The sequence below is a fragment of the Falco peregrinus genome, chromosome 1, assembly GCF_023634155.1.
Source record: "Falco peregrinus isolate bFalPer1 chromosome 1, bFalPer1.pri, whole genome shotgun sequence".
Lineage (NCBI taxonomy): Eukaryota > Metazoa > Chordata > Aves > Falconiformes > Falconidae > Falco > Falco peregrinus.
This window is the reverse complement of record NC_073721.1, coordinates 16,318,969-16,344,482: the sequence shown is the minus strand read 5'-3', so window position 1 is coordinate 16,344,482 and position 25,514 is coordinate 16,318,969. Positions and strand designations below refer to the sequence as shown.

At 41.4% G+C, this 25,514-nt stretch overlaps 1 protein-coding gene across 1 annotated transcript in view; it reads right to left on the bottom strand.

Moving 5' to 3' along the window:
• CABCOCO1 (ciliary associated calcium binding coiled-coil 1) overlaps positions 1-8,503 on the bottom strand; it is a 56,843-nt gene extending 48,340 nt beyond the window's left edge. The window contains exon 1 of the mRNA XM_055816919.1: positions 8,384-8,503. Within this exon, the coding sequence (XP_055672894.1) occupies positions 8,384-8,503 (120 nt within the window). The remainder of the gene's footprint in view (positions 1-8,383) is intronic.
• Between the last annotated feature and the right edge of the window lie 17,011 nt (positions 8,504-25,514).

Below are 25,514 nucleotides of genomic sequence, written 5' to 3'. Positions count from 1 at the left end.
AAGATAAGGCAGACTATAGAGATGCAAGGCAGGGGAACAAGGGACAATGCTCACAGAACATAGTATTTCAGTTGGAAAGGACCTACAATACATTAGCATGGGACAGCGTAAGGCAAAATATTTCAGTATGAAGATAATTAAGGATTGAGACAGGTTACCCAGAAAGGTGCAAGAATCTCCATCCTTGCAGGTTTTCAGGACTGAACTGGACAGAGCCATGGTCTGCATTCAGTGCTGGCCCAGCTCTGAGCAGGTAGCTGAACCAGTTTATGTCCCAAAGATCCCTTCCAGCCTCATGACTGTGAGTTTAATTGGCCTGACCTGCTTCTGCATCAGGACACAAAAACCTGAACTTAATTTACTCGTAGCAGGTACACTTCTACATCCGTGGCACGTGGGCTTTACAGAAGTGCTGCAAAGCAAAGCTTGCAGAATAATGTTTCTAGCTCACCTAGAGAGAGAGAAGTGGAAGATTTCCTAACATGAGCTGATTTTTGAGCCTGAACAGCATTGTTCTGGGCTAATAATCAACAAACTCCAGCATTGGTCGAGGAGAGCCCCCAGATAAAGCTACACTACTCCCCCTGCTGCTGCCAAACTGCAAGATAAACTTAAAACTTGGACTAGCTGAATTACAATATTCAAGACTGATGAAACAAGCCTGAGAGCAGCAACAAAGAGCATTTAGTAGACAGACTAGTTCTTTTCCTCTAATTAAGTACTAGAGGACTTTCACATGCACTTTAATATGAAAAATTATTGTTCCCAACTGCAAAGTTAGTCTCAGATACAATGCCTCATCAGAACAATAGGAATGAAGTAAACAAAGGCTCCCATCATGTGGTTAGGAACATGACATTAGTTTGCGTTTGTTTTATTAGCAATAATTCCTGCAGTATAAAAAGAAGTACTTGTACAGTCACTAATGTCAATATAATTGAAGCTGCATGCAGTAGTTAGGGGAAAAAAAAAAGAATAGCTCAACATGCTAATATTATGCAGTTATTGAAAGGTATTTCTGAATAATTAGGAAAAATATGAATGCTTTCCTGAAGTGACCAGTGGTGTTTGAAACCTGTTGAACAAGAGATTTTTTAGAAGTAGTGAGAGCTGAATTAAAAGAATAACTGATATTGATGTTTTGGAAACTGAATTAACACCCAGTTATGTCTCTCACTCAGGATGTTCAATACATAGGATAATTTAGTATGCATTTTTGCATCGGTATATAAATGGCATATTACCAATCAGTCAGTCAACACCTTACTGACCATACTTCCTAATAAGGCAAAATGTTAACATTTTACAGATATCACCTGAGATGGACTTTATCAGTATGGCATGAGAAATTTAACACTGTATCAGAAAGAAAAGCATAAGGAAGTTCAAGGCACGGTGGTTTTGTTCTCATCAAGCTATTTTCCAGCTTCTCCACTGTGGTTACAGGCCAGGTATGAGTAAGAACAAAGACTCTCCTGTAACACTCTCAACTACCTGCACGACACTCCTCCACCATTCAAGATCACAGCAGTAGCCCTGTAAATAGAGATGCATCAAAGGTCTTTTTCCTCCCACCACTTACATCTCGAGCTGTAAGGAACAGGTTTGTAGGCAAAAAGTTGAATATTCTGGAAAGCAACTTTTTACCTGCACTCCTAAGAATCTTATCCAAACTAATTCTTTGCTGCTTCTTGAAAGGTATCAGGCAACATCCATCATGTCAGAAAAAGCTTGTCCAAAAGGGAATTTTCTCCTGCCTCCAGTATGTAGCTGGCTTATTACAGTGTGAAGCTTTCTAACCTACATCGTATCGACAGGCCCAGCACGCTTCACATGCTGATGCTAAGGCTCGTCTCATTCTCTGAATTGCAAACAGCAAGAAAGACCTCTGGGAAAATTTGCTGAAGTCTTAGTACATAGTGTTGTATTACAGCAATATATAAACAATATAAGATTACAAAAATTAATTTAAAAACAACTCCAGGTGCCTTGCACTCAGTCACCTATAATCTCTTTCAACACATTTAAAGGTCCCCGAGTATTAGAAACATATTCTTTGACCAACTAAAGTTTGCAGTTTCAACTTAAGAAATATTCAAAGTCTTGTAACTCAGTATTGCAGCTAAGGCTCTGTAATCTGCACATCAAAATCCAACAGTTTACAAGGCAAGGTGAACGCTTCCTGTTTCACCATTTCATCACCTATTGTCTGTAGTGATATTCCCAGCAGCAAAACTCCCCACCAATCCATTAATATCTTTGTTACTGCTCAAGGTAAGGATGGATTTATTGTATCACTGTCCACTACAAGCTCAGGTATCAGATAAGAAGAAATACTGTTCAAAATGACTGATGAGAAACTATGGGATAGAAAGTACATAATTAAGAAAATTAATTTTTAGAACTATCAATGTTTCTGCAATTTAATAAAGTAGTGAAAGTCCATGAATGATCTGAATGACCCCGTATTTGTGGGAAGTTTCTGTTTGGGTAGAACCTCCACACACACGTGTCTAAAAGCTTATAATTGATTGAATACTGTTTTGTCTTTTGATTGCTGTCTTTAACTGCCACTGAAAATTCAAAGAGAAGTTATTTTATACATGTGTCCACCGGTCTCAAGGACTTTACCGCTCATTTTACTGTTAACTGTAGTGACTGACAGAAATAAACCAAGGAGAGTTAGTTCTGGTAACACTATCCTCATGTGTTGGGGGAAAAAAACCCAACCCAAACCAATCCTACCAATACACACTGTCAGCAGTAGATTTAGTAGACTTAACCCTTTTAAATATAGACTACTACTAGAGAATTGTTTGTTACTGTTTTATTTCTTTCAAAGATTTTTTTAGCTGTTCTGAATGTATAATATGTTTCTGGCTATTCAATACATTACTCCAAATGCTCTGGGCACCCCTTGTCAACAATATCAGGTCAAAATACATAATCAGATATTCTAAAACAAAATAATAAGATCATCTTTGAATCTCTCGGCCAATATCCATAAACACCTGTGGTGGGTTGACCCTGGCCTGGATGCCAGGTCCCCACCAAAACCACTCTATCACTCCATTCTCAACTGGACAGGGGAGAGAAAAATAGAATAAAAGGCTCGTAGGTCTACAGATCTGCCATAAGGACAGGGAGATCACTCACCACTTACTGTCACAGACAGACAGACTCAACTTGTGGAAATTAGTTTAATTTATCACCATTCAAATCAGAAAAAAACACCTTCCCCCTACCCCTCCTTTCTTTCCAGGCTTAATCTCACTCCCGATTTCTCTACCTCCTCCCCACCAGCAGCACAGGGGAACAGGGAATGGGGGCTGTGGTCAGTCTATCACACCCTGTCTCTGCCACTCCTTCCTCCTCAGCGGGAGGGCTCCTCACACTCCTCCCCTGCTCCAGCATGGGGTCCCTCCCACAGGAGACAGTTCTCCATGGATTTCTCCAGCATGACTCCTTCCCAAGAGCTACAGTTCTTCATAAACCGCTCCAGCGTGGGTCCCTTTCACAGAGTACAGTCCTTCAGGAACAGCCTGTTCCAGCATGGTCCCCCACGGGGTCACAAGCCCGGCCAGCAACCCTCTCCAGCCTGGGCTCCTCTCTCCACAGGACCACAAGTCCTGCCAGGAGCTGCTCCAGCGCGGGCTGCCCACGGGGTCACAGCCTCCTTTGGACACCCACCTGCCCTGGTGTGGGGTCCTCCATGGGCGGCAGGTGGAGATCTGCTCCACCATTAACCTCCATGGGCTGAGGGGCACAGTAGGCTCCACCATGGGCTTCAGGGGAATCTCCGCTCCAGCACCTGGAGCACCTCCTGCCCTCCTTCTGCATGGACCTGGGAGTCTGCAGGGTTGTTGCTCTCACATAGTCTCACTCCTCTTCTGCTGACACAGATATTAGCCCCCCCCCCCCCCCCTCCCTTTTTAATATGCTATCCCAGAGGTGCTACCACCATCGCTGATGGGCTCGGGGTTGGCCAGCGGTGGGTCCATCTGTGAGCTGTCTGTCATTGGCTCCATCAGACGTGGGGGAAGCTTCTGGCATCTTTTCGCAGAAATCACCCCTGTAGCCCCCCCCCTGCTACCAGAACCTTGCCACACAAACCCACTACACCACCATAAAGCAGAAAATATGAGCAGAAAAATTATATAGTTAAATAGCAGATTGCAAAAAAGCTCTGTTTTTGGGGGAGTGGGGAAGAACTCTCTCTCAAAATCCCAAATGCTGAGTGAGTCATCCCTGTCTAGAAAAAATGCTCCACTACCTGTAATTTTATTGGGGGCCTTTCCAGAGTGGCAAAACCTTTAAACACAGCAATGGAAATTAGCACCAGTGCTCCTGAATGAAAATAAGCTTGTTCCTTGGGATGAACCCTCTGCATTTGTTTGACAATACAACATACTTTGTAAATTATGATTTTCAAAAATGTATTCATAGAATCATGGAATGGTTTTGGTTGGAAGGGACTTTAAAGATCATCTAGTTCCATGCCTCCTGCCATGGGCAGGGACACCTTCCACTACAGCAGGTTCTTCAAAACCCTGTCCAACTTGGCCTTGAACACTTCCAGGGATGGGGCATCCACAGCTTCTCTGGGCAACATGTCCAGAGCCCCACCACCCTCGGAGTGAAGAATTTCAGTCTACCCTCTCACAGTTTAAAGCCATTCCCCCTTATCCTATCACTATGTGCGCTTGTAAACAATCACAAAGGAATAGCTTACCAGCTCTCGTAATTGCAGCAAATACCCAAAGTGCCAGAAACCCCAAATCCTCCTGTCCTCACTCCATCAGGGAAATTAGACTGGACTAAACTCTGCTGCCACAGCTAGATAGTTTCCACTATCTGAGCTAGTTCATTTAAAGCTAGCTCAGCTACCTCTGTCTGAGCGATACTGCTGACAGCAGTACAGATGTCCCTGAAAGAGTGTTGCATATCAGTTACAACTTTAATCAAAATGGGAATAAAAAAAAACCAACCAAAACAACAAACCAAAAAACCCCACTACACCAGCAACACAGGCTGTTATTTGTATTATACACATTTTGTTATCAAGCTGTCAAATACTTCAGCAGCAGCAGAAAATCTTGAATCTACATAAATAGTTAAAAGGCAGAAACAGAAATCCATTCCCTGTTCCTGTTTGTTTTAAAAAGGCCCCACTTGTCCCCTCCCACTATGGGAAGTTAAAATCAATAGTTGCTATTTTTAGTCATAATATTTATTTTGTTGTCAAGCAAATGAAGAAATAAAAATAGTAACACTAATTTCAACTACATTCAAAAGAGAAATCTGCAGCTATGTCAAATGCAAAAGATAAAACCTGTATGGAAGGAAAGCTTTCAGAGAACCATTGTTAACAACAGATGCTGATAGTGTCCGTTTAATAACAACATAGGTTTGAAAAATCTCACACAGTCCAAACATCAAGATTTATGCATGAAAAAATGTATTATGACATTAAACGTTACTGATGTTTTCACAGCTGCAGACTACTTATTGGAAAAAATGTTGTTAAAATAAAGCAGCAGCAAGACTTGCTGAGACCAGGATTCAGATTTTCTAATATAATTTCTGATGAAAGTAATTACAAATCAGAAAAATTATAAAAACATCTAATTTAAATCAAAAGGAATTGTCCAAGAAACAATATAAAAAAAATAGTGGCAGAATATGGTGTTCCCTACAGCTTCACTATAGACCATGCAAAGCTAGCTTCAGCCAAAACTGAAGACCATATATTTAATTTATAAAAATGCACAATTCCACAGAATTTGCAATAAAACCAAGTCATAAAGGATAATAGGAACTATCACAAAGGTAAGCTATCATGTATAGAACAAACTTCAATACATAAGGAACAGAAAATATGTGGAAAAAAAAATATCACTGAATCCCTCCAAAGATGGCTTTTATACAGCCACAAAGTAAAAATGACAAAAATTTCAGTGGTACGTTTCAAATGAATGTACAATATATTTTTGACAAGCTGTCGTTTCCCATACAGTACACCTTGTATGCTTTTACTATGATCTAACTGACTGCATTACCCCAGTGTTACGCTGTTCCAAATGCCAAAACATGTACAGAGAACACTAACAGGGAATACTGTGAAAGATGCGTATATTTTCCATAAATCATTTAGAATACATAATAATACATTTCACATGGAAGAGGATTTATTTATTGAAGGAAACCTAGACATTAAGCTTTTGTACCCACAATCGCTAGGGCAGCTTTGTGCCAACAGATGCAACCATCACACTGGCTGAAAGCGGTTAATCACTTCCACAACAGTCACAGTAACTTCTTGGCCATGTAAGACAACAATGCAGTTAGTGGCTTGAGGGAGAAATTCTGAGCTGATGCAACACCTCATACGTTCTTGGGAGGAATAACTTGTATTCTTATATTTCTCTTGACATGCAGCAAGAGATGAGTTGCCTGACTGTCAGAAATCACACCGCTGTCACCAGCTCAAAAATTGCAATGCATAAAAAAAAAAAAAAAAAAAAAAAAAAGAGGCCAAAACGAACAAAAATCCCAACAAAAACCCCACCAAGATCAAGGAGAGTAATGTGAGTTTGCAAGATCCTCTAGAGCACTCTGGCTACCAAAAGCAGCGAAAGGTGATAAATTCAGCCATGATTTTGCTAGAAGCAAGGTGTGAGCTTGCTTCCACCCCTCAGTGGTCTTGGAAGGCAAACTGTATGCCTCTCCATCAACAATTAAAAATTAGGATATTTCCACCACCATGAATAAGCCAAGTGTGGTGGCTTGACCCTGGCCTGGATGCGAGGTGCCCACCACAGCCACCCTATCACTCTCCTCCTCAGCTGGGCAGGGGAGAGATAAGGTAATTAATTTCTTTAATTAATGTAATGTAATTTCATTAAAGGCTCATGGGTCAAGATAAAGACAGAGACATCACTTACCAATTACTGTCACAGGCAAAACAGACTCAGCTTGGGGAAATTCGCTCAATTTATAACCAATCAAATCAGAGCAGGGTAATAAGAAATAAAAATTAAATCTTGTGACACCTTCTTCCCACTCCTCCCTTCTTCCTGGGCTCAACTTTACACCCAAATACTCTACCTCCTCCCCACCAGCAGCACAGAGGAACAGGGAATGGGGGCTGCGGTCAGTTCATCACATGTTAGTGCCACTCCTTCCTCCTCAGCGGGAGGGCTCCTCACACTCCTCCCCTGCTCCAGCATGGGGTCCCTCCCACAGGAGACAGTTCTCCATGGATTTCTCCAGCATGACTCCTTCCCAAGAGCTACAGTTCTTCATAAACCGCTCCAGCGTGGGTCCCTTTCACAGAGTACAGTCCTTCAGGAACAGCCTGTTCCAGCATGGTCCCCCACGGGGTCACAAGCCCGGCCAGCAACCCTCTCCAGCCTGGGCTCCTCTCTTCACAGGACCACAAGTCCTGCCAGGAGCTGCTCCAGCGCGGGCTGCCCATGGGGTCACAGCCTCCTTTGGACACCCACCTGCCCTGGTGTGGGGTCCTCCATGGGCGGCAGGTGGAGATCTGCTCCACCATTAACCTCCATGGGCTGAGGGGCACAGTAGGCTCCACCATGGGCTTCAGGGGAATCTCCGCTCCAGCACCTGGAGCACCTCCTGCCCTCCTTCTGCATGGACCTGGGAGTCTGCAGGGTTGTTGCTCTCACATAATCTCACTCAATCACTTCTCACTTCTGTTGATGTTGTGTGGGTTTTTCCCCCCATCTTAAATATGCTATCCCAGAGGTGAGGCCACCATCACTGACAGGCTCGGCCTTGGCCAGCGGTGGGTCCATCTGTGAGCTGGCTGGCGTTGGCACCATCGGGCATGGGGGAAGCTTCTGGCAGCTTCTCACAGAAGCCACCCCTGTAGCCACCGGCTACTAAAACCTCACCACGCAAACCTGATACACCAAGAAACAGCCAAACACTTAAAAACGAGCCCCTGTACCCAACGGAAAGCGGCGAGCACGGCGGGAGCACAGCAGGCGGGTGTGCGGCGGTGGGTGCAGAGCCTGGCCAGCGAGGCGAGGGGCGGCCGTGCCAGCCCAGCCCCCCGTGCCCAGCGGGGGCCTCTCCCGTAAACCCCTTGGGGACGAAGTTTACACAGGTGCGCACACCCTCGCTGCATTTCTAACACCGCACCCTTTTCACTTCTCGGAAACTTAGCGAAGGCATCTAAAACACATCATACAAATAACAGAGGGGTGCGAAGGCAGGCCCCGCCGAGGCGAGGCAGCGGGCAGGGCCGCCCCGCACCACCGCGGCGACCCCTCACGCCGCCCCCGCTGCGGCTGGACAAGCCGGCGGCGGGGAAAGCACGGAGGGCGCCGGGAAGCCCGGCCGCCGCGGACGGTAGTACCTGCCCCGGCGCCGCCATGCTGCCCGCTGCCCGGCGTCGCCGTCGCTGAGGGAACGGGGGCGGGGCGCGGAGCTCCTCCTCCCGCCGCCCGCTCGCCTGCTCTCTCTGGCCGGGCGCCATCTTGGCTGAGTGGCGCAGTCGCCTTGGTGCTCCCTCCCGGGCGGGCTGTGGCTGGTCTTCCCCCTCCGCGGGCAGCCCGTGTGCGGCACAGCCACAGCGGCGGGCGCTCGGGAGCGGGAGGTTGGCGGGCCCTTGTGGAGGATGCCTTGAGTGTAGCCGAGCATCGCCCATGGGGCTTTGGGCAGGCGGGGCAGAGTTGACCAGCCTTCATGGCCCCTGCCTGGAACATAGCTGTGGGTCCCTGGGGTGCCTGGCAGCATGACACCCGGCAGGGAGCCCGCCTGAGAGGGAGCCGCCAGCCCGCTGGCTCCACCTGATCCTCTCAGTTCTTTGCAGTATGCCCAGCCAGTCAGTGGCACACCAGCATGGGTGAACTGCACAGCTGGCAGAGCAAACATCATGGGTGGTGTTTGTAGGGAGGGCACAGGAGCGCAGGGACACGCCGTACTTACATATGGTTCCATGGGGCCTGGGGGGCGACCAGCCCAAGTGAGAAGGCGGCAGAGGAGGTCTGAGGCACCCCTGTGCCACCTCAGTGCCCGTGCCCGGGTCTGCCTTCCCGAGCCACTGACCGCTGCCTCCAGGCCTATGTGGAGAACAACATCTCAGGAACATTACACACCATGAAGCAATGTTTCTGTGCCCTTTTGTTCAGCTCTTAACCATCTTCCTAATCCAAATAGTTGTAGTAACTACTGTAAGCATTGTCTGAATCACAATTGTAAGGATAGCATCATGCAGTTATCCCTGCAGTTACCCTAATGACATCCTAACGTTTTCAGCTTCTTGAAAATCATCGTCAAACTAAATACCTAAATGTATATACATCCCAAGAATATCAACAACAATTACTAAAGCTCAGATGTCGGCAGGTGTAAATCAGTACATCTGTTGGGACTGATGGAGGGATACAGTCACTCCAGCTAAGAATCTGGACTTAAATGTCCGTATTTTATGGAGTAGTTAGAAATATTTTACAAACTATACTGAGTGAAAGAAGACTTGGAGAGTAAACTGCATTTTCATTACGATATACATCAGTATTTCATATTTCTTTATCCTATTTTTTCGGGGCTTTTGTTGTGTGTTTTTTGGGTTTTTTGTTTGTGTTTTTTTTTTAACTTGGAAGACTAATAAACTAAGTTATGCTGAAACATTTTCTCTGTCAGCTTTGTTACATGCAGACTCACAGAAGCAGCAACAGTTCAGAATAATAGCACTTACCTACAAGATCAAATAAAATGCAAGCATTTGGTGGATGAACGGTAATGAGAACAAAGAAAAAGCTAACGTATTTTGCAAAGTTTATTGATGTTCTAGGGAAGCTGGTATGACAAAACAATTTCTTTGCAGTGTCCCACAAAGCAAGGACCTCCTGGGATTTCTGCAGCTGTTTCAAGGTCTGCTACTGTTTCTGAGCAGTTTGCCACTTTCTGAAGTTTATCATCAGTTTCTTAAAAAGTGCAAACCACTAAGTACAGTACCTGTGTCTTAGCTGGGTCACAACAAATGAGAACCTGCCCATTACCCACTAAGATTCTGATTTATAGTGTGAGATTCAACATGTACATAAGTCCTCTTCCTGCTCAAACACCCTGACCCTCACTGACACACATACACCAATCGCGCTTCCAAAAGGATTCAGAAATCTGTTTGAATGAGGTTCAGAGAGCTGGATCCTGCAGTGTTTTGTAGAATTATTCATAGTATTTTAAACAATTGCTTAGCTCTGTGTAGAGCCCACACTGTGAATTCCTACAATTTGTGCCGAGCTCTGAAGCTGACAGCAGTACAGCTGCAGTTACTTCCCCTTTTACTGTGTGTATAAATCTAACCAAATAAGAACATTATTCAGAGCTGCAAGCACTGCACACAGTGAGGTGTAAAAATTGGGGAATAACGTGATATTTGGATGCAATATAAGATAGTGTACGTTCATTCTGATGTTATCTAATCAGTAACAGGTAGATTTTGGACTTAACCCTGCATTCCTCTGGTACTGAAAAATGTCCAGTGACTTCCATGAACATTTTCAGTGTAAAAGAGATGGAGGCTCAAAGCCCTTAAAGAAGCTAATTCCATTTTTCTTACTCAATATTAAAGGACTTCTTCCTTTATAAGGAAAGTATTCTTCCTTACACAAAACCTGCACTGAGCAGGTTGTTTGAAGCTGAGCACTGATTGAAGCTCAGCCCACATCTCCAGTAGTGAGCTCCTAAACTTCCTACTTTTTAATTTAAATTTTTAGATAGTGTTGCAGAGGTTAGATATAAAAAAAGACACCAACAAAATAGAATCAGCAGTGGCACTAAGCCATTCCTTCTAATTTCGTGCGGATCCTTCATGTTTACATTTGTATGTGCCTGTGAGTACTTAAGGCCGCTTTTTAATTTCCTTCAAACGCAGGACTTGCAAGTGCAACGCAAGTAGTGATCTTAAAACTCTGGTCTAGCCCTTTCCTACTACAGGTAACCACGGCAGATTTTCCATGATTGCTAATGGTCACAGACACTCCAGGTCTGAAGAGAACAACAGCTGGTGTAGCTGTGTTAGGTGTAAAGGTTCCCTGAAAGTGCCTGTTGCAGCATGTGTAATTTAAACAGAACGTATTTGAAAATCTGGCTTTATGCAGTGTTACACAGTAAGTGCTCTTCTGCTTACCTGAGAAGCAACCAGAGCTCAGCTGTCTGAGATGTTTTGCTAAGGCCAGTATCACCCAGCACATGAGTGTCTCGGAGGGAACACTTTCCTTCTCCCTTTTCTGACTGATTAAAGCTTGTTGTCTTGTGGCGCCTGGGCTACCTCTAGCCTATAAAAGAACCACGTGGCCCACTTCCACTCAGCCCTGGCACGGGCTGGGTGAAGAGCTGGTTGCTCTCTTCAATTTTCATCAGGTCTTCAGATTTTCATGTTGCTAATGCTGCAGCAAAGCAACATGAGTACAGCAATTCCAGGCTGCTTCATGCATAATGAAGTACACTGCTGTCTTCCTAGAAACACTTTCCTCTTCCTTACAATACAGAATCATAGAATCGTTTAGGTTGGAGAAGACCTTTAAGATCATTGAGTCCAACTGTTAACCCACCACTGCCAAATCCACCACTTAACCATGTCCCTAGGCACCACATCTACACATCTTTTAAACAGCTCCAGGGATGGTGACTCTACCACTTCCCTGGGCAGCCTGTTCCAATGTCTGACAGTCCTTTGGTGAATCAATCACATCTTCTGGGGAGGAAGCAGGCTCTCCTGCATCACACAAATCCATGTCGGAAGGGGAAAAAAGGTCATAGCTGCATGTGAATCTTTACAGGACTTTGATGGCGCAGGCATCCTGCAATTGGAACAAAAACCAGCAGAGCTCCAAAATATTCCACTGAATCCTCCAAAGTCCTACCACAGTGACTAAGTCTGATTTTGTAACTCATTTGCAGAGGTCCTTGCTTTTCAGCAGCAGATGAAGTTTATGAGTTCAAGGGAAGGAATGAATTTTCAGAAGCCTTCTTTTTAAAAGCAAAGTTTTTGTAAACTCCAAGCCTATTCACACATCCTCTTCTTGATAGAGATCCTATGAAAACATTTAATTGCAAACACAGTTCCATTCACCTTTAAGTTAAGCATCACCAACATAGGCAAATTCAGAACGAAAAGTAGATGGAAAATCCTAGTAGAGCCTTGCTTGTTAGAACAACATCAGATGGACATATAGCTCCCCCAACTGCCAGCCCTCACAACAAATGGCTTATATTCTTGCCCTGTGGGACAAGTATCAAGAAAATATGGGCATGTATGGAGATCTTGCAGACAGTGTTTGCGTTTGAACCTCTTGGTAACAAACGGGCGATTGTGAAAGCAGCAGTACATTAGCGCTACATGGCTCTCAATAAGGAGTCACGCGTTATTGGACGTAGGTGCATTAACATAGTAATTAATCATCCTCTCCTGGCTCTTTTATAACATTCACCGCAGATACTCTATCCAGGGAATAGTATTCCCTCTAGGTAGTGTTCTTCTGTTTTACATATCATACATCTTCAGAAAAAAAAAATCAGGGTATGATTATGTACTAGAAAAAGAAACACATAAATCCCACGTTGTCAGAGAAACTTGTTTTTAAAACAAAAAGATAGTTCTGCCATTTCTCAGGCAATAGCCAATTAAATAAGATACAAACGCAAGAGGATAACTGCTTCAGCGTATCAGCAGCAGGATAGACAGAGTCCTGAGTTATTTAGGGAAAGATGCTGTTTCTTTGAGCTCACCATTCTTCAATACAATCTAGAATCTCTCCCCGTCTATTTAATTAATAAGTAGGCAAAATTTCCATGTGATTTGGCAGTGATTTTGTGAGACCTGTAACGTTAGTACTTGGCCCGACAAAAAGAAAGCACAAGTTAAATTTAGCAAATCATAAATTTTCAATTATTCAAAACAATACGCATACAGACTGAAGGAAGTAAAACATGTACTCTATCAATGATTCCATTATCCTCTCCCCATAAAGAGAAGTGGCTCAATGGAGGATAAAAGCAAATATTAGATTGATTCTATTCTTGATCTTAGCTGAAAGACTGCTTGCTATATCTAGTGCCAAAAATTGATTTGAGGTTCATAGAAATCCTAAAAATTAGATAGAAAAGACTTAAAAGGACATGTAGTCCATCTCCAGGGGACCTGTACTTTTTCTTGCCAGCAAGAAATTCAAGAAGAAATATGAATGTATTTAACCCAATAGTTCAAGACTGTCCCTCGCTATGTATTACATTGTAGAAGTAATGTAAATGTGCATATAACAGTGCAGTACATAATCAATATAAACTAAGAAAACTTAAGATTTTCACCCCTCTAAGTACCTTTTAGTTCAAGAATCTAAACTGTGAGACCTAATGCATAAGATAAAGCAATATGGATAAAGTGCAGCTATTTCAGACTACCTACCCCAAGGTCACTAATTGCTAAAACAAACCCAAAATCTCCGTAGATCACAGTCAATGTTCAGACCAAGACAATCTGCTAAGAACTCTCACATTCAAGATGAGACAAAAAGAACAGCGCTGACCATTGAGTGACTCTAAGCCCTTCAGGACAGGGATTGACTTTCTAAGTCTTATACAGGTGTGAATACACTGGTGACAACAAACAGTCAAATAATTTAGCAGAAACTTAATGTAAGTCTTTGAGATTATTGAGAGTGCATAGGAAAGCATCGTTGCACTGACTGAGAGCTATATTCTTCAGGGGAACAAGCTCTTCATTATGGAACATGCAAATTAATGTAGTAAGAAAAATTACCAGCAGGAAATAACCCAAATGAAACAACAGAATATATTGTAATGGCAGACAGAGATAAAAATTGTTGAATACAATTTTACATATATTATATTAAAATATGAAGTAAACATATATATGCAAATATTGTTTTTATATAACACATATGTATATATTCTTTTTTCAGAGTACCTTTTGAGCTCAGATTCCAATCTCCTCTATGTCTTTCCTAAAGGTATAAACTACCATTAATCTTGACAAGTTTGCATGAACTGAAATATTAAACTCCATGGAAAAGATGAGACATTCGTCTTTTGGGCAAACCATCTTCAAATTTCATTTTGATAGTCAAAACTTGACTTTTCAGTTTGAACTATTATTTCATTCTGTTGGCAGACCAAAGAAGATATAAAGGCACAACTGTGTAAAATAAAAGCCTGAAACTATTATTACACATAATAACATAGCAAAGCCTATGAAAAAATATAAATTCACTGATTCCATTGTCCTTGCCCTTTTGCCCCCAAATGGGAACATCATTTCTTTCAGAGATTTCGTATTTTACTTCTTTCATGTCTTTGTTGTGAAGCTCTCTTGATTTTTTGCCACCTTCTCCATATGATGTTAACCAGCTTTTAGAATAACGTATAACAATTTAGGGCAGTAAGTGAAAAAATACATCCAGCTGAAATTACAGTGGGATTTTCAATAGAGAGACCATAATTACCTAAGACGCAAGTTGGCTTGTACACTGGAGCTTACGAAATCATCTTTAGAAAGAAAATGCCCTGTGACTTTTATGCCAGCCTGGGTCTGTGTGCAACTTTAAGCTTGTCGATATTTCCAGTTTAAATTGACCGTATTTTTTAGTGTGTACATTTGTGTGCTTGTTGGACTACACAAACGGCTTTCAAGGTGTCTCAGAATTTCTTTACTTAGTATGGACTGGCAAGCCTGAATTATTGGGACCTAACATAATGTTTAAGTGATGTCTTGGAGCAGGATCTGCACTATAGCAGCAATACCTGGAGAGTCAGCATGGCAAACATACCTCCACTTTACAATCCTAAGTGTCCAAACCACCAGAAACAAGTAATAAACTTGGGGTAGATGGCACACGTGTCTTCTCCTTGTGTACTTGGAATCACAGAGTACAAATCCCAATGAGTGGATGAGCACGCTCAGGAAGAATGTGTCCATGTAGTCTCCTTAAATATCTAAGCATAAAGGTTATTCTGTGATCACTAGGCAATATGGTTAAAATTACGATGAAGCTGTTTGTTATTGCCCTTCCCCTTTTCTTCCCTGACTCATTTGAGGTTATGGACTCATCTTGGCAGAGTACATTAAAATAAAAGGGTATGTAACTCAGTAATCAGTCCTGGGAGCACTTTCCTTCCTGGATTCTGGATTTGAAATATCTGCTGTGCGAGCAGATGTTTATGGAGAGCTGCAAGGAGGAGTTAATGTCCATATTCAATCCAAAAAGTTTATGTAGTTGCATGTAAAAAATGAATTTGCAGAGCTCTAGAGAGCTTAAGCATATTATTCCTAGTAAAAATAAAACTCATTGAGCAGAGGACCTGAGGCCAGCACATATATTTGTGCTAAGAATATCAGTTTAACTGCATACCATCTCTGCCTGTGATGTCATAAGGAACATTCATGGATTTCTGCTAGAACTGAGGTCAGATGCTTCCGTAACATATTTATTAAAGTAATTAATTGGTTTAGTTGAGGCAGAATCTAAAATTAGCCTCTTGGAGAGTAAGTGCCTAATTAGTCTGACCCATTCTTGAGTTCTTCAGTGTCATGGAACTCAAAATGAAAAGGATTTTGTGGCACAGCTCACCTCAACCAGTCTTCCCCTCAGCTGGAGCACCCAGCCATGCTCTGTTGATCCTTGTGACTGATGGGTTATGAAGAACAATAGCATATTTTGGTCCACAGGTAGCAGAGTTGCCCATGTGCTTATCTTAGGTTTTCATTCTGTTTCTAAATTTCCTCGGTGCACTGTTTGAAATGTTCCTTGAACATGAGCCTCTGCTTTTCTCATTTAGTTGAAGAGAAATTTGAAGGAAGATGATTGAAGTTAATGGAGTTTCATTATGGTAAAGCAACATAAATGAATCATCCTCCTCATTTTAACATCTGCAAACAGTCTTCCTCGCAAATGAAACTTATGAGATTCCGCTCTAGTTTTAATGCTATTTGGCATCTGTGCATATACTGCCAGGGACATGCAGAACCATTTACATTAACAGCAAATATTATTTTTACTCTAAAGAAGGGAACATATCCTTGTTGATATTCAGCAAGAGGTGCACTGTTGCAACCAAGATATAATCTACTCACTTGTCTAACTGGATTACATTACTTCATGCATTTTGTATTTTCATCTGTGAAAAATCGAACTTTGGTTCTACTGTTGTCATTTCCCATAATTCTTTAAAAACAATCTGTGGCAAAGGAGAAAAAATAGCTCCAATAGAAACTGCTTCTGGGGATGGCATTTGAAAGGAAATTATTTAGAATTAATGAATTAGACTAAGAAGTTTGTCATATTCTTTACACGAGCCATGAGTCAGACTTTGTATACAAGTATTTATTCCATTTGTGTACTTTGTAAAGGCCACGATTTCCTTTGTTCCCTGAGAACCCTGCAGTGGCAGCATTTGTCTTCAGAAGTACGTGGCTTTGTTAGGCTGCGTGAGTAATATTTTCAGTTGTTCTCCTCAACCTTTGGGTTTGCTCAGAACCAGCACTGCACCCGAGCAGTGACATCCCTAGCCAGGGCTCCCTTAGGTCGGCGTTGTAGCCACCCCAGCAGGACAGCAGCTCAGCAATTTACAGCAAAAGCCCCAGAGGAGTTCAGCCTACACAAGGATGGTAGGGCTGAGACATTACTTATCTACAAAATTAGCAATTAGAACTTGAATGCAGTAAAAATGAAAAGTCCCAAAAATGGAGGATCAGGGATACTCTTTCAAAGGTGATTTCTTCCTCTTTACCTCCTCTGATGTAAATTTTGAAACTGCCTTTGATGAAAAGAGGATCAAGCTCCAAACCCAGATTTAGCTTCAAAAGATGATTATAGGCTTTCCTACAGAAAATTGACTTAAAGTTTTATCTCCTGGGTCTATCAAGCACAATCTAGTTTGTCTTCTACCTCTTGCTTTTATGCTATCACATGTATCATGTATTACTCTTTGGTAACTACCTTTTGCACGTTACCCAAACCAACAAAGACATTACTCGTGATAAATGACTATTTAAATTTTAACTGCCTCTGCAGCATTTTAAAATATAAACTGTAACTTGCTGTTTTATATATAGAGAAGAGAAATGTTTTTTCTCATAGCCACAGTGAAAAGTTATTTTGTTGAAAATACAGAGAAATTGAATGCAATCCAAATAAAGCATTTTTTTAAGTTGAACTCAGCCATGTAAATTTTTGATGCCAAATGAGAAATAAAAATCAGAGGCTGCAAGTAGAGGATTATAATGGAAACCATTTTTCCAGTCTTACCTACACCTTTTTCTGCTATTCATGAATCCCATTATCACTCATGTAATAATGATAATCATAATTATTTCTGTATCAGTCCCAAAAAAGTTCTCTATATGATTTCAACTGATGTTAATAAAATGTAAATCATTATACTAAGTTGATAGTATTTGTCTGGTTATGGAAAAAATGGACTCAATCTTCTTTTTCCTCACCCTATATAATTAAAAAAAAAATAATCAGAAACCAATTTTTAGCCACGCATTCATCAGAGTACATATTGTTAACAGGTGTTGTGTATTTCATTTCCCATGCACACAGTATTGGAATGTAAAACTGTAATACTGCTCCTAGGAACAAGTAGCATAATTAAAATTCTTTGCGAGTTTGATTTCCTGGGTATTTTCTTCCTTTAAAATAACTACATTGTAAACAAGAGCCAATTTCTTAGATTTGATCTATGGGTTGTACAGCTTATACTTCAGGTTCAAAATGGTGATTTAGACAATAATGCATAACAGCTGAATAGTTATTTATAATAGCACAGCACCTGCGGCAGATTGTCAGCTGGAAAAGCAAATCTAAATGCTTTCAAATTCTCTTGTGTATTATAATAGGAGTAGTAGTGGCCACTATAGATACAATAGTTAGGCATGTAATGTAACTTTTGTTTTTGATTGCTTGCCATTTTCTCAATTTTATTCCTTTAAGACTGAAAATGATCATACTTAGTGTCAGTCCATATGCATTTTAAAAAGTTCAGGCACAATTTAGCTTTTTGTTAATTATGGGGGTGTGTCAATGAAATTAAATATTAAATAGAACATCAAACTCTCTTCTCATAATTTCAAGATTTTGCACATTTCCTGGACTTCTGTACATGCATAATTAACACAACTTTGGTTGTTTTTTTTTAATCTTGATTAATGTTGCTGAGCTCTCTGAAAAAAATGGATCTGAAATTTTAAAACTGTAACGACATTTTTGTCACCTAAGTATGTAGCAGGATTTTCCTATGAGCCTTTTAGCCGCAACTCACATTTCACATTTTGAAATTGCACATATGCACTTTCCTTTTGTATTTGGTTCCCTCCTGGATTCAAAAGTGCACTGATCATTTGTGTGATGATGTGATAATTCTGCAGTGATCTGAAATATGTTAGGAAGAAATGTAACAGCTTATTGCCACAGACCCAGGGCTGCATGCAAACCGCTAGTGTGCTGATGTAACCTCCACCCACAATGCAAAGTCCTTTTAGATGCACAGTCCACCAAGCAATGGTCAGATTTCCACCAGAAAGAACAACTGGTATGTGAATGTACAAGGACCATTCCCAACATTCACGCACTCTAAACCCATTGCAATTTTCAAGGCAAGACAGAGTTTTAACTTCTTGTTTATTTAATATCTATAAAAGTACCTATTTACCTTCTGAGTGTTATGAGGCATAAGATTGGTAATATGCTTCAAGATCTTCAGTTGCAAGATGACGGGCAGTTTAAGTACAATGGTACACTTCTATCAGAACAAGCAAAGTCCTACTAGCTTCTAGTATCACTGAAAACATAAGCAGAAGTAGAAGCTGTCTCCAGACAAAAGGAAAAACACTTTTTCAAGGAGCTAGTTGCTTTAGAATACAACCAACAGAAAAAGAAAAGAAACAGAGAGAGATAGCTGTGATGGAGGCTAGAAGCAATCCACTTGCTCTGGGATGATGCCATTGCCAATTAGCACAAGTACTTTGTTTTATAACGTCCATCTATTCAATGTATGACCTATTTTACTGTACAGCTACAAAATCATCTTTGGAATGCTTCCACTGGAGCCAAGGGAGTTACTCCAGGAATTAGCTTGGCCAGTGAAATAGTTCATACGTGATAGAAATACTTATAGAAACTTAGTCAGAAAAAAGGGTAATAGAGAGAGATTCATTCTTGCCATAAATCATCTCAGCTTTGTGCTAATGTTATTTATCCACTCAAGATAGGGAGGACGTTATGTAACATATGCATATCGTGTAATATGGAATAGTGGCTTTGTAATGTAAACTGTCCATTAGTAATGCAAAGCAACTTATTTTCATCTGCTAGATCGTTACTGCCAATTTTTCTCCTGGGTTTTGACATGTTACATATCTTGATGAAGTCAACATTTGTTCTCTTTTCTCTTTATCCTTTACTTACATTTGATTCATACTAAACACACTGTAAGACCACTGAGCTTTATGTGAGTTCAGTAGGACACCATTTCCACTACTAGGAGGTAGCTAATACCCCACCTCAGTCTGCCAGTCTAGCTGGGAGAGACTGAATGCTCCTCTAAGCATCCCTCACTCCACGGTGCCTGTACTACCATAAGACACAAAGGTTTTAAATGGGCTGAAGCACAGCTTAAGAAAGCCAAAAGGAGCTGTGGTAGAGCGGCCCTACAGCCACCCACTAGCAGGGTGCCAGGGAGCAAGGTGTAATGGCTTCTTCAGTATCCCCCCTCTCCAGCAGTGACCAGTGTCCTTCTAGAGTGGTGGTATCCACTTCTCAAGTGCATTGGCAGTAATACATGATAAAGCAGCTTCTGGCTGTTTGGAGGATAGCTGACTCAGGGACTGACTCACATTTCGTTCAGCCTCCCATCCTTCAGCTGCGTGAGCACTTCTTGGCATTGCTTTTGTAAATGGAACAGGAAACAATTGCTAGCAGTACATTCTGCCCCTCGCCCGCTGATGACGCCAAACCAAATGTGACCACTTCTACCAACTCACAGAACTGACATCTCAACCAAGTTGACATATGATAAGTTTGTAGATGCAGGTTCACCTGGATTTATTTCATATGGTCACAATATTTATTTCACATACTCTCTGTTTGCCAATAACGTAAAGGCAGAATGAAAGAAGTGGTAGGCTGCTTCTCGCTCTGGAATGACTTCAGGTTTGGTGAGAATACTTGGGCTTATTATTAAGCCTTTGCCTATAATGCCTATACAGTGCAGAAAGTCATACTTATCTGGGCTCCTGCCTTGGCCAGCTGCTTTTCGTTAGTAAACCTGTCTTGCCTTAGTGCAGCAGCATCTACATTGTTGAACCCAACTCCCTACCCCTAGAAGAGCAATGCTACACCAAGGGAGTAGCATTGCATTCCCATGCCAGGATTATTTGCACGATCTGTATTATTCTGACTACCTTCTAAGATAACAATGCTGAAAGAAATAAATGGGCTTGTAGAGCACCTGTCCTATTCCACTTCCCACTGAAGATGTGAGAATACAGCCACAGCCATGGACAACTCTTCCATGCTATTATGCTTCCTCTGTAGTTTAATGTTTTATTTATCTAGCTGTCGCTGTAGCCTCCACCACCAAACATTCAAAGCAGGTGAATGAGAGCACAAGCTTGCTGCTGCAGTTGGCACTTCAGCTTACTTAGTTACTAACAGAAGATCACAGGGTCCAGGGATGCCTGTGCCTGGTGTCTCATCGTCACTCACAGATCTTACGACACAATTTCACTGAATATTCAAAGCTGAACATACTGGCATCTCAGGACAGTTAGGTGGGTAACGTTTGTGTATCTCTGGAGTCAAGAAAGCTAAACAAAATCACTCCAGCACACACACAGGTTAATTATGGAATAATGGTCTTAAAAATGAAAATAAGGACTTTCATTTCCAGCTCTTAACTTTGCCTCTCATTCATTTTTGTGGTTTTGGTCAAGCCACTAACAGAGTTTTAACAAGTGATTTCAATATAAAAATAGGCACCTAAGATTTTCAAAAGCATCAAGGCATTAATGTAACTTAGACCTGAAAGTGGTTTTAAACACCAAAGGTGTGTATCTGAACCTTTCATGCAAACTTAAATTTTCTTTCAAGATTTGTCTCCGCTTCCTTCAAATTCTTGATTTCATTATGCAGTAATTACATACACTTTCTAGATATCTTCTAAGTTTACAAGGATCTACTAAAAAATATTTCATTAATATTTATAAACCACAAGTAAAGCTATAAAGTTTTTTTTCCCCTACGATAAGAATTACTCTTTTAGCGTTGCACATACAGATTTGTAGGAGGTATTTATTGGATTTAATAATCGCTGCTGTGTGGGAAGCCCACAAAAATTAAGATTTAGCTGACATTCATTTCTCCAGGAAATCCTGATTAGTGGAATCTTACATAAGAAATAGAGAAAAGTAATGCAGTTTTGTATTCTTTTAAGGAATAGGCTCTGGGGATGTGTATCTGCCCTCTTTAGGCAAGCACCTCCAGGGAATTTCAGCCCAGGAATTAGAAACTTTGCTTCTTTCATTCTCTTTCATGCCCATAAGCCATCTCCACTCTTTGAAGACTACCAAAGAGCTGGCAAGGTGATGTCCTTTATTTTTAAGTAGTTCTTAGCTCTTTAAACACTTCACTGACTAATAGTTACAGGTTAATAAGATAAAAGCATTAAGCACACTTTCTGCATGCTTTTCACCTGAGATGAATTCCCAGACACCTCACATCATACACGAGTACAGCAATTTGCCAGATAAACAAATCTAGAGTCATTGGTAAGACAGCTGACTTCCCCTTTGCAGTTAGCAAGGTTTACGAAAGCTTGTATATGTATTCCAGCAATGTTTGTGTGTTACAACACATTTCAAAATTAATGTCAGGGTTCAGCCTGTGGTCCAGTTTTGTCCACACGAGCTTCCGGACAGCCGCAGCAGAGCTGCCTTGGGTGCATGAGTATCACTGCCTTAAACAATGACTTCCCTCTCCTGCAGGAAGGATGCTGCCTTGCTCCTTGTTGCAAACACATGGACATTGAGCAGTCACTTTTTTATGCTTTTCTAGTTATCAGCACCACTCCTTTTTGGCAGGAGCAAGCAATACACCAAAGCAGAACCGTCAGCAGCCATGACCAGTTGCCAAGCCTTCCATGTAGCTAACAAAAATGTAATTTTTGGCTTCAGGCTACAGATGATGTTAAACCTGCCCCTTTGCATCTTCCCCCTCACTCTGGTAAGCAGGAAATGCCTTTCCTCTGCCACATCTGTTAGGGAAGGTTTGATGAATGAGGACCCTGCACTATCTTGTATTTACATCAAAGTGGCAGAATCCTTGACTTGTTATCCCATACCATTTGATGGTAGTCACTGCGCCACTGAATCCCCTATCTTATGTGACCGTTTTGAGCTTGACAAGCTGCCTGACAGCAAACTGACACCAAACTTTCTGAAAGCCGTATTCACTTTATATAGAGTAAAGCAATATAAGCCCGTAGGTTATATTTGACTATTGGAGATAAATAGTTTGTTAGCAATAATCCATCATATTTCAAACTATTTGGCAACAGGCAGAGAAACTCTTAAAAGATGCTATAATTATAAGGCTGAGTAATTTCTTTATATTTATTTTAATGGTATGTATTTTAAAGTGCCCTCTGGGAGCAAAAAGATGTTTGTAGAGATAAAGCTGTAGGGAGTAATACATTCATGCCAACACGTGTAGCTGAACCACCAATTTTGTTTTATTAATTTAGTTGCTGGATATGTTCCTGATATCTACAGCTGTATTATCCCCTCAAAGAGGTGGATGAGTGGGTGGAATGAGGTTGATTACAATTGATTTAGTAACCAAAGAGTAATTTTTTCCATTGTTTGTTCAGCACATTACTAAACATGTGGCTTAATTACAGTTGCCTTGTGTTCTTTTCAGTCTGGTATTGCTTATTTTACTGAGACACTGATTTATGCAAAATATTAATTGAAATAGAAAACAGACTTACTATGAGAGCTGACATCCGTGAAAACATTAGTTACTCATATTTTGCACTGAGCCTATTGGACTTCTCAGGGGAATTGGTGTTTACGGTTTGCTTTGGAACAACACGGGCTCCCTCCTTCCAGCAGCAGTGGTAGTGCACGTACCGCATACTGGAGAACGGGCCAGAACTTTACTTTTTCCAGCAGCTGCAAAGGGAAATCCTCAGAGTTCTTCAGTCAAAGTCTCAAGAATGTGCTGGGGTAGCTGTTCCATTTCAGTGTGATTGCAATAATTGTATGCAAATGTATCATTAAAAGTAATTCAACTTTATATAGCTATAAATAAGCTACTATGCTGTTGTAATGTGTTTCTAGGCCATTAAGTAGTATAATAAAGATTCATGGATTCTCAATAGATTAGGTAATCAAAAGACCCACCACTGCACCCAAAATCAAGTAACTATACATTGAGAAATCTTGTTTTGTCTTCAGAGTCATCTTTGTAATTAATCTGTTTGGAATAAATAATTCACTAAATATAGATAGAAAATAGTATTCAGTCACATAATTCATAACTCAGTATATCTAGGAGGGATGTTTCTATATCTTATTTCCTATTCAGGATTTTAATTCAATCCATTGAATTTTGCTCTCTCTTTTTTGTAAACCAAATCTAATATACAATCAACTTTATAACCAGACAGTCAGAATGCAGAATTAAATGGTTTTGCAGAGACACACATAAAATCCTTCCAAATATTTTTAGGAGATGGTATGAGAATTTTGTAACCTTCACTACCCACTAATAGGATTCAGATATCCACTGTGAAATGATCCAAATATTTCCTGGGTAACAGCCTTTGCAATTATAATATTAATGTTTTTTTAAAAATACTCTAAAAAAATACATAGCTACTGCACATCTGTGCACTGCAATACAGAGATAGTCATAGAAACCAAGACTAGACAATGAGGGGAAAGGAAAAGCAAGCCACAATATCAAAGTCAGAAGAAATGGCAGAGAGAAGGGTGCAGATACCACCACCAAGACCTCATCCAAGACTCTGGCAAGAATACAAAACACAGAGCAAATCCAAAAGTGAATCTAAAGTTTGGCTTGTGAGCAGGTGGGGTCAAGGTACACAATTTCTCAGTGATGTCATTAGGCAACTAAAACGTGTGTACACGGAGGTGCACACTGTAGGCACGTTATTAGCTCCTGCATTCCCCTCCACCCGGACTATGCTTCACCGAGAAAGTTTTGTTTTGCTTCGTACTTAAAGCTGAGGAAAATCAACAGATTTCCTAATAATACTAGACACTGTTGTGCGACCATAAAGGGTGTTAAAATGGATGCATGGTACATTTTGGGCTTAGTTTAACCTCCAAAGATTTTCAAGGATTCAGAAACAGGAGAGGAAGTACAGCTAGACTCAAAGGAGAAAAAGAGGAGAAGGAGAGCAAGAAGAAGGAGAATTGAATTTTCAGTGACTTTTTAACTTTAGTAACAAAGGTCGGACAAGATGATATTACAAGGTTGTGGGGACATCAGGAGAAAAAAAAGAAGAGAGGCAGGGAAGGCACGGAAGGTACAGTTATCCGCACTGAAGTTGGCTAGATCAGGAAGCGGTGACAGCGCAAGGTACTATGAGACGCATGGTTACTCTTAAGTGGCAACCGCTGTGCATACTGTCTAGTTTGCTTCTGCCAGCCTTCAGTCCCAAGCTGTCATGGAAACAAACCAGACAACTGTTTCAAAACCTGAATGCTTTAAGTGGCAATTTCAGGAGGCATAATAATGATACCGGATCCCTGCAGTAGTGTCTGTAGATGGGCACAGTGCAGGTTGTAAAATGAAGCAGTTATCCTGGTAGCAGCAAAAGCAGCTGCCACAGCCCCTAACTCACCTGTTTCCACTCTGGATCAGCCTCTACAGATTCCCAAACTCTTCCCTTCCATGTCCAGCCCACAGTAGAACTATATTTTCCCCATACTTCTGAGAAACCTGGAAGCCTGTATTAGAGCATATCAGTGCTTGCCTTCACTGTGAAGGGCTGACTGCAGCTGCAGTGTTTGCACAGCTCACAACTCAGGGTTGTACTCTGGAAAGGGAGGAGAAAGAAGGGCATGGAGTTGCAGAGCTTCTTAAGAGTAGTCAGCTCTGAACAGATGCCCGGCACAGGGGGACAAGCCACCAGGTCTCCAGACAAGGCCTCTTCTCCTCCCTGAGGAGCTTCTAAGCCAAGGAACTAAACCTGAGCAATTCCTGGTCTGGGCAGCTCCTAATGGAGTTCGCAGGCAACAGGCAGCACTGACGAGCAGGGTCTGGTTTTGTAAACCTTTGCATACTGGTTTCAGAAACTCTTTAGCTATTGGAAACCTCCCTGCATTAGTGTTTTGCATCCTCCAAAGGTTTGTAGCAGCCTATTAAACATAGTCTTAGTATGATACACCCCTAAACCTTTCTTCCTCTTGGATTGGAAACACAGCATGA